Source organism: Hibiscus syriacus, unplaced genomic scaffold (genome assembly GCF_006381635.1).
Source record: "Hibiscus syriacus cultivar Baekdansim isolate YM2019G1 unplaced genomic scaffold, ASM638163v2 tig00113726_pilon, whole genome shotgun sequence".
In the NCBI taxonomy this organism is placed as follows: domain Eukaryota; kingdom Viridiplantae; phylum Streptophyta; class Magnoliopsida; order Malvales; family Malvaceae; genus Hibiscus; species Hibiscus syriacus.
In genome coordinates, this window is record NW_024063472.1 from 3,466,071 (window position 1) to 3,478,822 (window position 12,752).

The 12,752-nt window shown below is 36.4% G+C and overlaps 1 protein-coding gene and 1 pseudogene across 4 annotated transcripts; both read right to left on the reverse strand.

Annotated features, from left to right (window-relative positions):
• Nucleotides 1-775: 775 nt before the first annotated feature.
• Nucleotides 776-1,212, reverse strand: LOC120187920 (annotated as a pseudogene).
• On the reverse strand, nucleotides 1,041-10,290 carry LOC120187919 (DExH-box ATP-dependent RNA helicase DExH6-like). Of its 4 annotated transcripts, none has more exons than XM_039191513.1 (14): nucleotides 10,018-10,290; nucleotides 9,424-9,514; nucleotides 8,931-9,240; nucleotides 8,714-8,788; nucleotides 8,423-8,467; nucleotides 6,965-7,055; nucleotides 6,797-6,855; nucleotides 6,231-6,359; nucleotides 4,705-4,757; nucleotides 4,168-4,201; nucleotides 3,953-4,042; nucleotides 2,833-3,873; nucleotides 1,562-2,653; nucleotides 1,041-1,417 (listed from the first exon to the last, which is right to left on the reverse strand). In XM_039191513.1, the coding sequence occupies exons 1-14, from the start codon at nucleotides 10,103-10,105 to the stop codon at nucleotides 1,232-1,234; spliced, it is 3,384 nt and encodes a 1,127-aa protein (XP_039047444.1). In that variant the 5' UTR covers nucleotides 10,106-10,290; the 3' UTR covers nucleotides 1,041-1,231. The 4 variants fall into 4 exon arrangements, with proteins under 4 accessions (XP_039047444.1, XP_039047443.1, XP_039047445.1 ...); XM_039191512.1 differs by having other exon boundaries at nucleotides 6,228-6,359; XM_039191514.1 differs by lacking the exons at nucleotides 9,424-9,514; nucleotides 10,018-10,290 and having other exon boundaries at nucleotides 6,228-6,359; nucleotides 8,899-9,035.
• Between the last annotated feature and the right edge of the window lie 2,462 nt (nucleotides 10,291-12,752).

The window sequence follows — 12,752 nt, forward strand, 5'->3', positions numbered from 1 at the left end:
CGATTTTCATATTCGCGTTGTGATTCTGGAAAATCACAATGCGAATTTGTACTATCGCATTGCGATTATTCATAATCACGTTGCGATTCTGGGAACTGATTTACGATTCTGGAGATCGCGTTGCGATTTTTATTTCGCATTGCAATTTTGTTGGTCATTTTGACAAATCCAAAAAAAATTATTAAAATCATATATTATAAGGCATTTTTGGTCACTGAGACGATTTTCTCTTAAATGATTTGCTCGTTTAAATTAAGTGTCGATTAAATCGGTTTTATTGGTTTTGCAAATTAAGTCTTGAGTAAATCAATCCATTATTAATTATTAAAATTTGATTTAATATACACTTTCCTCTATTTTAAATATATAACATATAATGAATACGACATAAGTAAGTTGTTAATTAATCGAAATAAATTGACTGGTCCAATTAATATTTTTTTTATTCTTTTAAATAAGATATAACACGATGACTTTTCATAAGGTCAGTCATCATAATATTATTCTCACCCAATCACGTCCCAATTAATTTTGAAGGCTGGGTGTTGGCCTAATTCCTATTATTAAAATACATTCATAGATAAAAACAGTCTACGTTAAGTTCCTTTCAAAACCTTCCATAGAATCACGATAATAAACAATATAAAATAAAGGTTCACACTCAAATTTAAACCAACAAATCCCATTTTAACATCCAAAATTTCCAAATTAAACTACTTACCAAGAGGATTAATAACATAATTGCAACTCCAAATAATAAAAAAAATAGCTTTTCCATTCTTATAGTAGAGGAATAAAAAGAAATAAATAGGAGCATTAATTATGCTAACAAAAATTCTCACCTAAAACAGGTAATTGGATGTCATAGACTAGTAGGAAGTAAAATTCTCTGGTGCCTTCCATGGAAATGCAAGACCTTCAAAACTATGGGGACATGATCAACGATTCATCTCCCCTTTCACAAAATATGTTTTACCACCATCACTGTCTCGAAATAGACATCTCCCTCGTTGCCGCTTGCAAGAACCATTCCCGGAATCCTGTAATTTAGACACCTGAACCAGAAGCAACTGATATAGGGTCCTCTGATGAAGCTGGATCGACACTCATACCAGCTGGCATTACAGGTGCCTGCTGGTTGCAACTTGAGGTTTAACTCCATTCGTTACAGCCCCAACTGCAGGGACCTTAGCATCTTTCCAGAAACCCATGCGGTCAAACGGGCTTTGGTTCAATAGTGAAAAAGGAACTGCTGTTGCAACACAACTGGAATAGGTTCATTTATAGCAGTAGAATGCACCGACTTAGATTCTGCTGGTGCTGGGATGCCTGATAACCCGTCATGAGATAGAATGCAAGCTACTGCATACACAGATGCCCCAAGAGCAGGAGGAAGAACTTCACCTGGATGCATTACCTGAAAAAAGTCCAGAAAAATATAAGAACAAGCAAAATGACCATTCTGAGGGCTGAACAAGTTAAAACTGTGTTCTAGTATTAATCATTAAAAAAGGGGAGGTGTATTTTAGCTCTTATGTGTGTAGTCAATGGATGTGCCTACCTTGAATAAAATTGCTTCTGATAACCGTTCTCTCAGGCAGTATATTTGAGCAACATTAAGTGCCGTTGATCTGAACGATAGCCACCGATCAACAACCACCATAACAGAATTATCAGGAGAGGACAGGACTTTTTCTTCTTTCCCCCCAGACTTATTAACCACCAACTTTTCATCCCCATCAGTGTCACATGCATCACCATCGTCACTTTCCTCGTCATCATCATCACTGCAAACATTGCCTTTTATAGGAGCCACTGCAATCTCTGTTGCAAGAAATAACAATGGAAGTGGACCAATAACAGTACAGTTTCTTATGTACATTCCCATATCCCCACAGGTTATTGCATCAAATATAATCAAAGGGCATTCTTCAAGTTGCTTGGGTTTTAACCTTGAATTAACAGAGCGACCACTTAACCGAACATTACAGCCATTGGCAGCCTCTATAGTCGTCAATTCCTTATCCTGTTTTGGTGGGAGCACTCTCCCCACCATTGGATACAAACCAGCCACAAGGACTGCATGTAGTATTCCACGGTGATTTGCATTTAGACTACAGCTTGAGACATCATCAGGAATAAATCCATGCCGTATTAGTTCACCCTGAAGCTGCATACGCATGCCAAACAGAAAATTCATAGTGCTTGATGAAACAAAGTATTGTGAACAAAAATTTCCTTCTAGACCCTTTCTTTTTGCATTCCTCCAGCAGTCAAAAGCAGCTATGAGTGTCAGCTGATCACTTTGCCCACCATACAAAGATGCAAGCTCATGCCTAGCAGCAGTAGCCTTCTGCCTTTCATTTGGTTGCATGGGTATGACAAATGGATCCTTAAAGTCCGAAGCACATGCTAGTGTCAAAGCCGGATCAAGGCAATTCATCAATATTGCAAAGAAAAGCATCTTGCATGTCAAAGGATGAACAGGAAGATAACCAAGCTTCTCTCCAAGTTCAGTCAGTTCTTCATCTTGCGTGAAAGCGCCAATATCTTGAAGGACTCTAACTGCACTATTTACAGCTTCAGAAACAGGAGGGTCCAATGTCTTCAGCAAGAAATCCTCTACTTTGCAATCTGGGTCAAGCAATTTCACCTAACAATGCGAATAAAATCATGCAATAAACTGTTACATCAATGGTATAAGTAAATGAATGTAAAAAAAAAGGAAACGAACAAGGATTATGATGGAAACTTCTTTTTTGGCAGATACCCTCACATATAAAACGTAAGAGAATGAGAAGACATATCACACACAAAGAATATATATATCACCTGTAAACAGAGTTCTTCAATTGGCATCCTCTTAATTTCTGGAACTTGAAATTCGAGCATTGAAGCTGCTCGAAGTTTTGAAAAAAGATGATAACAAATTCCAGGCTGACAACGGCCAGCTCGACCCTCTCTCTGCTTGGAATTTGCTTTGGAGACCCATGAAGATTGAAGGGTTGATACATTATTATATGGATCATAGCTTTTCTCTTTCATTCTACCACTATCTATAACATAGACAACGTCATCAATTGTAATGGAGCTCTCGGCAACATTGGTTGAAAGGACAATTTTGCGGCAGCCCAAAGGTGGACGCTTAAAAACCACCTTTTGATCAGCATAAGGAACCATTGAATGCAGAGGTATTATAATAAATCGGGAGGAATCTTTAAAAAAAGGGTTGGCAATTAATTTCTCTCTCATTCTATTTATATCATCCCACCCAGGAAGGAAAACAAGAATAGCACCTTCATTTGAATCGATACATATCTTTCTTAGTAACTGCACAATAAGAACATTATCAATGATATCTGGATTACCTGAGGCTATATACTTATCAAGTAACTGCTGCCCATCATTAGCTTGGGAACTTTCAATATGTTTTTTTATCATATTGACAGCTTCCTGCTGGTTTTCCTGCACAGCCCAATCCAAAGCACTCTTCCCATCTTTGGAAATAAGATCACAGTCTACACCAAATGAGAGGAGCATGCAAACCTCCTCCACTCTACCCTTTGCAGCAAACAACATTAGTGGAGTTAGCCCGGTCAAAGAATGCTGGTAATTATGAACCTTTGACCCTCCTTCCACAGAAACCAAATCTAGAAGCGGATCAAACTCATCACTTGACCAAGCCAAACTAATAGCTTCATCCAATGCAATCTTATCTTCTTCTGTTAATTCTAGTTCTTCTTCTGTGAATTCTGGGTCTTCTTCTGTTAATTCTTGGTCTTGATCTTGGGCAGTTGCATTTGCTGAAATAAGATGATTAGCATCTGCGAATTTCAAGATAGAAAGCACATCCTCCAAATAGAAACTTTTTACCTGAATTAAGAATACCAAGAAAATTATGATGTGATCCAAACTAAAAATTAAATGACAGACAATAGTTATAGAATTTTACAGGATATGTAAATCCAGGAACACGGATGATTGGGCAACCACCAAAATATTGCGAAAACCGTTCAGAATCAAGAGTAGCACTCATTAGCACCTATTTGTATCATATACCAAATTAGGAAAAACTAATTATTTTTTCCATCAGGATTTTAAAAAATGAAAATGAATATTATTATTGTCAAGGAAATTGGAGGGATACATGAGAAACCTAGAACTAACCAGCCGTAGATGAGGATACGAAGGAAGTATGTCCCTGCAAATTGACAAACAGAAAATTTGTCAAGCATGCAATTCAACTATTAAACTTCCATCTTTTAAGACAACGGGGCCCTAGGGAAAAAATTAATACAAGGGACCCTAAACCATTGAAAGCATCCAAGATGGTACCTAAAGGTCCATACGACAAGATATAAATGTAAAATTGAACAATAGTTTGTTTACAGTCTACCACATTGGATAATTTTCAAGAACTTAGAGAGTCTATAAGACATTATCTCTTGGGATATATCCCCAAGGGGGGACCTAAAATTTTCATAGCTATTGTGCTTGAATACAAGCGGCTATGTGACTTGACTAGTGGTGAGGCCCAGAAAGTACGGATACAACTGCCATACCATATTTATACACCAAATTGCTTAAAAAACATCAAATGAATTATATATCTTAAAGCCTTTAAATTTAGACTCAAATGATAAGAAACTCGATGTTAGTGAAAGCAAGAAAACAAGGTAAAATTCTAAATAACGGAAAATGTACCTCATAATTGCCAACATGAAATCACAGAAGCTGTCCCTTTCATGAGTTTCATCCTGAAATTTTCAGAAAATTAGCAACTACACTTGTAAGCCATAATAAACAGGGGGGGAAATTGCATGCACAAATGAAATTATACGTATAGGTAGCTTTGAAAAATAAATATGGATGATCAGAAATGCACAATTTCCCCAAGAAAATTATGACCCCAAGATCCTCATCAACCCGTATACACCAAATAAAAATATTCCAAGGTTTTGGGACCGAACAAGTTCTTGAAAGGAACTAATTGCTAAATACATCTTTCTTTCTTGGAAGATCCGGTGCATGTCCAGCATCCACCTTATTATTAAATTTTCCTGGTATTGCTGGCTGAGCAATCAATTTTAAAACCGTTCAACCTAGCTTGACAAAATAATAGGCTGGGAGTCAAGACCAAAAAGAAAAGGGAAAATAGCAATGGCTGAGCCGACATGATGCATATCATGATCACTAAAATTTCAAGGAGTAGATGAAAGGTGGGATAATACAATTTTCAAACAAGAGTACATGTGGCCAGCAAAGATCCGACAGCCTTCAAATCATGATTGAAAATCACAGAAAGAACAAAAGGAGAAAACTACAACATAGCATTAGAAATTGAACAAAAGAAGAAAAAATCAAAGATGAGTTCAGCAGCTTCTGAAAATTTTGAGGAAAGAACAGTATTGGGGGGGTGTTCAAAACTTCGGTTGAGTGAAGGTGCTAAATAGACTTGTTAGAGAAAGTTTAGTTTCAAGTCTACAGAACAACACATACTTCTTGTGGTATCACCGTAAGAAATTTTATCATATAGGACGACTTACAATTGAAAAATGCCTCTTTTTCTACTCTTTCTTCAGATTTCCATGAAAATGCAATGGAACCACACGCTTCAAATGGAAAACCCACTAAAAAATCATTCCATCCATTTGCACGGTCTTCTCCACAATAACCACTATGTATTTTTTTCTAGATAAACCCTTGTACCATTAAATACACCAGAAGGGAAACGATTATATTTCCTTCCCATAGAGTGAGAAATAGAAGTCAGTTTTTAGCAAAAATGAACCCGAGAACATTCCAGGATTTCAGCAGGGGCAACTGGTCCCACTACATCCCTATCCTATTAAGTCCATCCTAGCAAAGGATGCAGGTAATATAAGTGGGGAAGCTGGTCCCACTATCCTATATCCCTATCCCAATAGGCATAATCCCTATCAAATGATGTTTGCACTACAAGTTTAAAACAGTTTATTTTAATTTGAAGCAGGAAATGAAACACAATATCGTACAATTTGACAAGTACCTTGACCACATCGATAATAGATGATTATTAAACCTGAGCAGGTTCAAGAAAACTCCTGTGTTTATGTTGATATACATATTTTTTTCCCCATATTCCCAAAATCTAGCTGATTTTTTCCAAAGAAAGGAAAGAAAGATACTTTTCATCATCCGAAAACTGAAATTTAAGAAATTTACAAACAAAACAAGAAGGTAAATACCACAATAATGTGAGTCATGTCAGAGATGTCTTCTCTCTTTGATCTACTGTTTGAAACCAGCACTCTCAATAACATCCCATTTGTGCAGAAGACAATGGATGAGTGTCGACCACCTTTACTTTCCAAGCGAATCTTCATAAAAATTCGTAACTTTTAGTAATGTTGTATACACTTAAAAAATTTCCATCAAAAGCCCAAAAATCTAGCGTTCATTGCAACATTACCTAAATGCAACATTTCAAACTAACCAAGAAAACAATAAACTAACAGATAAATTGGAAAACAAGGATAAATAACAAGGAGCCACACTGGAATACACACACACACACACACACACTTGCATAGCAAGAAAAGCAGATATTCTAGATCGTTAGCATATGATTTTCAGTACTCAAAGAACTCTGGAAGTTTGAACAAATGGTTCCATGCTTTGTAAGACTACCTGTATCATGTTACCTATTCCCATGTAGTTAAAAGGCAGTGAGAAAAAAGCAGCAATTTCTCATAAAACATCATGATTGTATGACTCACATTGCACATGCATGTTTTTAAAAGTTTAGTAGCAGTACCTTGTATCCAACATTATCGCCAATACTTTCTCCTCTTTCATAAGCAATTCTCTCGGACACTAGTAAAAAAAGAAAGCAGCAACCATAAGAAGATTTGCACATTATAAAAGCAGAAAAAATAAGGAAAAATGTATAACAAGGAATACAACAGGCTTCATTTATCCACACCTGATGTAGCTGATATACGCCGAGGCTGAGTACACAGTATTTTACAAGCTTCACCTTTTCCCCACATATAGTCCAAAAGCAATTGTGGAACCTGGACCAGATGCACCAACAATACAAGTCACAAACCCAAAAACAAATGAATCTTGACATTATGTACTTCATGGAGCAGTGAACTATGTGACTGAAGTGTTCACTAATTTCTTGTAGAAACAATAATAAAAGTTAACCAATTACTGATATTATTATTTTAAGAAAATGATCCTTCTACGTTACTTCAGGCTTGATTGCATACATTTGTAATATAAATTTATTTTTCTAAATATATAAATATGCTCTTTTTAGACACGTTTATAAAATTAATTCAATTCATCATCTTTAAGCAGAAGATTCAATTATCTTGGTATTCATGAACTTCTATAGTCAATTGATTGTAAAGCCAGAATAAGACTCTGATCTATTAAAGAAGGTATAATCCTAAGAATTAACATGATCAGTAGCAGACAACTCAAGAAAAGTCTTCATAGATCCCAAGCTACCCGGCTCCCAACTTTCCACAAAGATGTGTAACATAAGACAAAATGCAGTAAATTATCATGCATCACCATTTTATAGAGTTAGGACAAGTGGTCGCCGAAGAAAGTTCACTATTTTCTTATTCATATATCATGCAATCTGCTTATACATTCAAAGTAGTAATTTAGAACATAATTCTGAAAATGAAGTAATTTAACTCCATACAAGAAAACAAGCTAAATCTAAATCATTTTCCAGCTATCAGCTGATGAGAATTTAAAGCTCATCGATTGTTAATCACTTAAGAAATCAGTTAAAGCATCCTCTGAAGTTAGGAAGGGCTGCATTTAGAGCCTTAAAGCTGCTAATTTTAATTTCATACATATCTAAATAAACAAGATTAAAAAGGATTTTATTAGAATTATCAGAGATATAGTTTATTGTGCAACATGTGAGATACATTACTTCTCTGTCTGCACAGACCAATCAAAAGGGGTAAATGACATAAATGGCCAAATGGGTACTTCTAAGACAAATAGAACTTGTTCCTCCAATTGGACTGTGATTGTTCGACAGCTGTATTCAGAGGCGTTTTTTAGTTTGTGGTTGTAATTGTTGGTTTTTGTTTTGCTATGTTATCTTACATCTTGAGGTGTATTTTAGAAATAGGGTTATTGTCTTAGGGGCTTTTTGTTTGAAGATGTAAGATTTTTAGGTGATATGGTCTGTATTGGTTTTTATTCCCCTTTGAGGGTTCGATGTTACCACTTGTACTTGGTCTTCTATTTAATAAAATATGAGGTACTCTTTTCTCCCTTCCAGTGTTCTTCAACATACTTCTAAGTATGTGGAAGAATATGAAGGGAGTTTTTAATGAGACCTCCAACTTCTATCAAAAAAAAATATACCACAAATTTATTTTTTAAAAGAAGGCTAAATTAATACCTGTGTTGTCTTGCCACACCCAGTCTCGCCAGAGATGAGGATAACCTAAAACGGAATTTGGAAGATGCAATAAATATTAAATATGACACATCCTAACCATCCAACTGTCAGTCAAGCGAACAGGAAAATATAGACTTCTCATTGGGACATAACGACCCAATTGCATCGAGACAAAGGTAGAAATAACTTGAGAAGCAATAGAAATAACTCTGCATTATTACTACATTGTGGAATCTGCACACCAAGCAGATACACATCTTAAAAACAAATACATAAAAGACAAAAAGGGACCTGGTTAGATTCTACTGCAGATGTAATGGCATCCCCAAACCCAGCAATTGGAAGCTTTGATCTCTCCTCATTAATCTGCACGCGTGATGTCCAAAAACTTTTACCCAAAAGCTAATTTAGAGAAGCTACAAAACACCCCCTCCCCTTTATGCATAACATAGAGTGAAAAATAAGCAGCATCCAACCAAAGTTTCTAAGCCAACTTGTATAGAAGAACCTGTCTCAGTTTGGGATGCTTTTCTCTCTTAGATGCAAGTTCTTTAACCTTCTCTGCAATCTCCACAGCACTCATCATTGGCTTCGAGAAAATATCATCTTTCTTTCTTCGTATTTTAGCAGTTTTTCCGCTATATTTTCTAATTTCTTTCTCTTCAAGCTCCTCATCATCTGGTGGGTAACTTGAAAATAAGTCCTGCAAAACCAAACTTGCCCTCTTTGAAAATGCGACATCAGTAAGATTCTTCCCTGGCATGTCACCGCCTTTCACTTTGATTTTACGGACAGAGACATGTCTCTGGTTCCCAGAGCTGAAAACAAAACTCAGGTTGTTAAGAAATCACAATGGAATCTCAATGACTAAACAACATAAAAGACAATAAAGAAGTAAGCTTCTATTTCACACAAACAAGGAATACGATAAACAGGTAACATTTTTTAAACTGCAATATTATTAGCATTGGTGATGCATGAAACTAGCAATTAATACTTACCCTTTATTTTTGGATATCAAACCCATTTTCAGGCATTCCTTGTGCACAAATGCTCGCTGTTTTCTTGAAAGGTTGGGTTCAAAGTTATACGCTATACAAAGCATCAAAAACTCAATAAGTTAATACAAAAAAACTTAAACAAAAGAAATATCTTACAAGCTACTGCAACTTTACAAGGAATGTCTAATACATAAGAAGCAAATAGCATTCTTCAATAACTTTCTAGCCATGGCAACCAATCTAATTCACCTAGATATAATATGAACACAGGCAAAGCAAAACGAGGCTGAACTTCTTCAATTGTTGCATTGAAACCAAATTTTCGTAGCTAGCATTAAGTTTCATTATTTACAAAACCCTAAAAATAGTAAAGTTATTTCAGAAGCAACAAAGCACGCCTTGTGATCTCGAAGAACACATTACGAAGAGATGACCATCCAATCATATATACCTTGAAAATAACAAACACACACACACACTCAAAAATTATAGTATTAAGAAACCCTTAAAAAATATATAATTAAAAAAATCCCGCCTTAGCAGTGCAGTTTATGTTCAATATTGGAAATTTGAAGGAGATAAGAAGAAAAAAACCTTTATCTTCTCCTTTGTTAAACTTCTTAAGTATCTTGGTTAATCGGAAAACGGAGGCTTCGTCTAGGGGAGTCTTATTCTTTCCCATTCTTTGGGTTTATCCCTTTTTTTTTTTTTGGTTCTTTTTCCTCTAACAAAATGCAGAGTAAAAATAGGAAGAAAAAACAATGAAAATTCAGAAAGAAAGCAAGAAGGTGAGCAAAAGAGGTGTAGGGAAGAGGCGCCTCTCTTGTATTGCTTGTTTTGTGTTTAGGTTTCACTCCTGCAGTTCAAAAGCCGTGCTTAAATAAGATTTTTTTAGACCGGTTTTAGTCCGCTTCAACTATTATTTTACTAATGAAATATGTAAATATATTTATGATAATACTAAAATATTTGCTATTTTAAAAAAAACAGACATAAGAGGTGTTTACTAATATTAAACTCGTAATCTAATCTAATGTTAATTGAAACCTCATTCTATTTTTTAATTGATCTAATCCACCGAAAAATTTAATTAAATTGTTTTTCTTGTTTTATAATACAAAAGAAAAATTTTGTGTTTTAGTGCAATCAAGAATTCAAAAGCAGTCGTGTTCTCTCTGCCTGAAAATTTTATTGATCCCCGCCAAAAAAAAGTAACGCCGACACGATGAAGAAGAGTCGCCTGATGCCTCGGGCATCTGTCCTTCCTCCTTTGGACCTTTTCTCATGAACTGTGACTTGCGCCCCTCTGATCGTCAACCTTCTGTTTCTTACAAGGATGTTGTTTCTGGAAACACCATTATCCAACCTGATGCCAAAAGCTTTGATCTAGATGATGAAGATATTGAGTTACTCGATGATGACATTGCTATTGGACTCTCAAATGGCCTCACTACTATTGATTTCTCTGATCGTGCTCAGCATCTCGCTATTAAGAGCATGGATCTAACTTTGATTGTGAAAATCCTAGGTCGACAGATTAGCTATGATGCCCTACACAACCGTATATATGGCCTCTAAAAACCCTCTCATCTGATCAAACTGATGGATATAGAGAATGATTTATTTTTAGTCAAGTTTAGCGACAATGACAACTATCTCAAAGTCCTTACTGAAGGACCCTGGAAAATCTTTGGTCACTACTTGACAATGGAAACATGGTTGATTGATTTCCAACCTTTCCAAGCTCATCCTAGTCGACTCATGGCTTGGACTTGATTATCAGGTCTTCCGATCACCTTGTATAAACGGAGTTTCATTAAAGTAATTGATAATCAAATTAGATCGGTTGTCAAAATTAATTATCAAATTGATAATGGCTTTCGGGGTCGATTTGCTCGCATGGCTATCAATATTAATCTTCACAAGCTTCTGGTCTCCAAACTTTTCATCAATGGCTGTATTCAGATAATCGAATATGAATCGCTACCTATGGTTCGTTTTCACTGTGGTCAGTATGGTCATCTCAAAGACATTTGCCTAGAACTTCATACCCAGGAAGAATCGAACTCAAACTGCCAACCCCTACAGCCCCAAGCTCCGACTACTCTGGCACTAAAAGATCCCTTCGGCCCTTGGATGATCGTCAAGCGGAAAAAGTAGAAACCAAAATCTCAACTAGTTGATTCTCGGGTCTCAAAAGGAAAGGAATTGATTTAGCCTCAATCGAATCCTATTTTTGAAAAGTTGCAGCAAGATGAGTTCCCTATTGCACCTATCGTGGAATCTATCTCAATCACCAATGATGCCTCATCAGCAATTACTGCCTCTAATTCTGCTTCCATTATGACTCCACAGACTGCTCCCTCAAATCCTGGCACTAGTTCTGGCAAGAAAAAAAATTTATTAGTAAGGTGGCCTTCACTCCAAAAAATCACCAGCAATTAATATGGGCGTTAAAAATTCTGGTTCCCTAAGTGGCAAACCTGCAATTCCTTTGTTATCCACAAATCGTCTCTCCATGCATGGCTCACGTAGTCAAGTTAATGCTTCTAAGGCTACAGCTCCTAACAAAGTGGTGATTCTCGACCCCTCAAGACATCAGCGTATCTCTATTCCTAATGATTCACACCCGCCCATTAAAGTCGAAGCTATCTGAGGCCCTACATTCATTAAGGGTCCCTCAGATATGCAAGAATGATCCTTAATACTGCATTTTCTCCCATCCGATAGTCTTTCTCATGGATATTAAGATCTTCGTGTGGAACCCTCAAGGATGCTGATATCGCTCCTTTTTTCGCACCTCTCGTGAATATTATAGAGACCACCGTCTGAATATTATGGGTTTTGTGGAACCTCGTAATAGCTCCCATAAGGCTGATAGAGTGATCACGACCCTAGAGTTTTCTCAATCCTTCCGTGTTGAAGCTGATGGTTTCTCAGGCGATATTTGATTATGTTGGACTAATTCGGCCCATATTGAGATTCTCTTCACTCATTTCCAATACATCCATTGTCGAGTTCATTCTATCTACAGAAGAAACTCATCTCTTGTTACTTTTATTTATGCAAGTCCGAAATCTACTAATCGGAAACAGTTATGGAATTATATTGCTTTATTGGGTAGTAACATCCATGAAGTCTTGGTCTGTTTTAGGCGACTTTAATGACACACGCTTCAATGATGATCGTAAGGGTTGCTCCGTCTCTAGCTCTCTCTGGAGCAAGACTTTATAGATGTTTTTGTCGCTAGTTTGCATGACTTAGGTTATCATGGCCCGGACTTCACCTGGTATAGAGGAAACTGTGTTGTCCGCTTAGACTGTGGACTT

Coding starts and splice junctions, on each gene's coding strand:
- LOC120187919 (XM_039191512.1), bottom strand. CDS start 10,105: ATGGGAAAGAATAAGACTCCCCTAGACGAAGCCTCCGTTTTCCGATTA. Junction 8,468..8,713: donor CTGCAGTAGAATCTAACCAG/GTCCCTTTTTGT, acceptor ATTCCGTTTTAG/GTTATCCTCATCTCTGGCGA. Junction 4,202..4,704: donor TTCATGTTGGCAATTATGAG/GTACATTTTCCG, acceptor GTCAATTTGCAG/GGACATACTTCCTTCGTATC.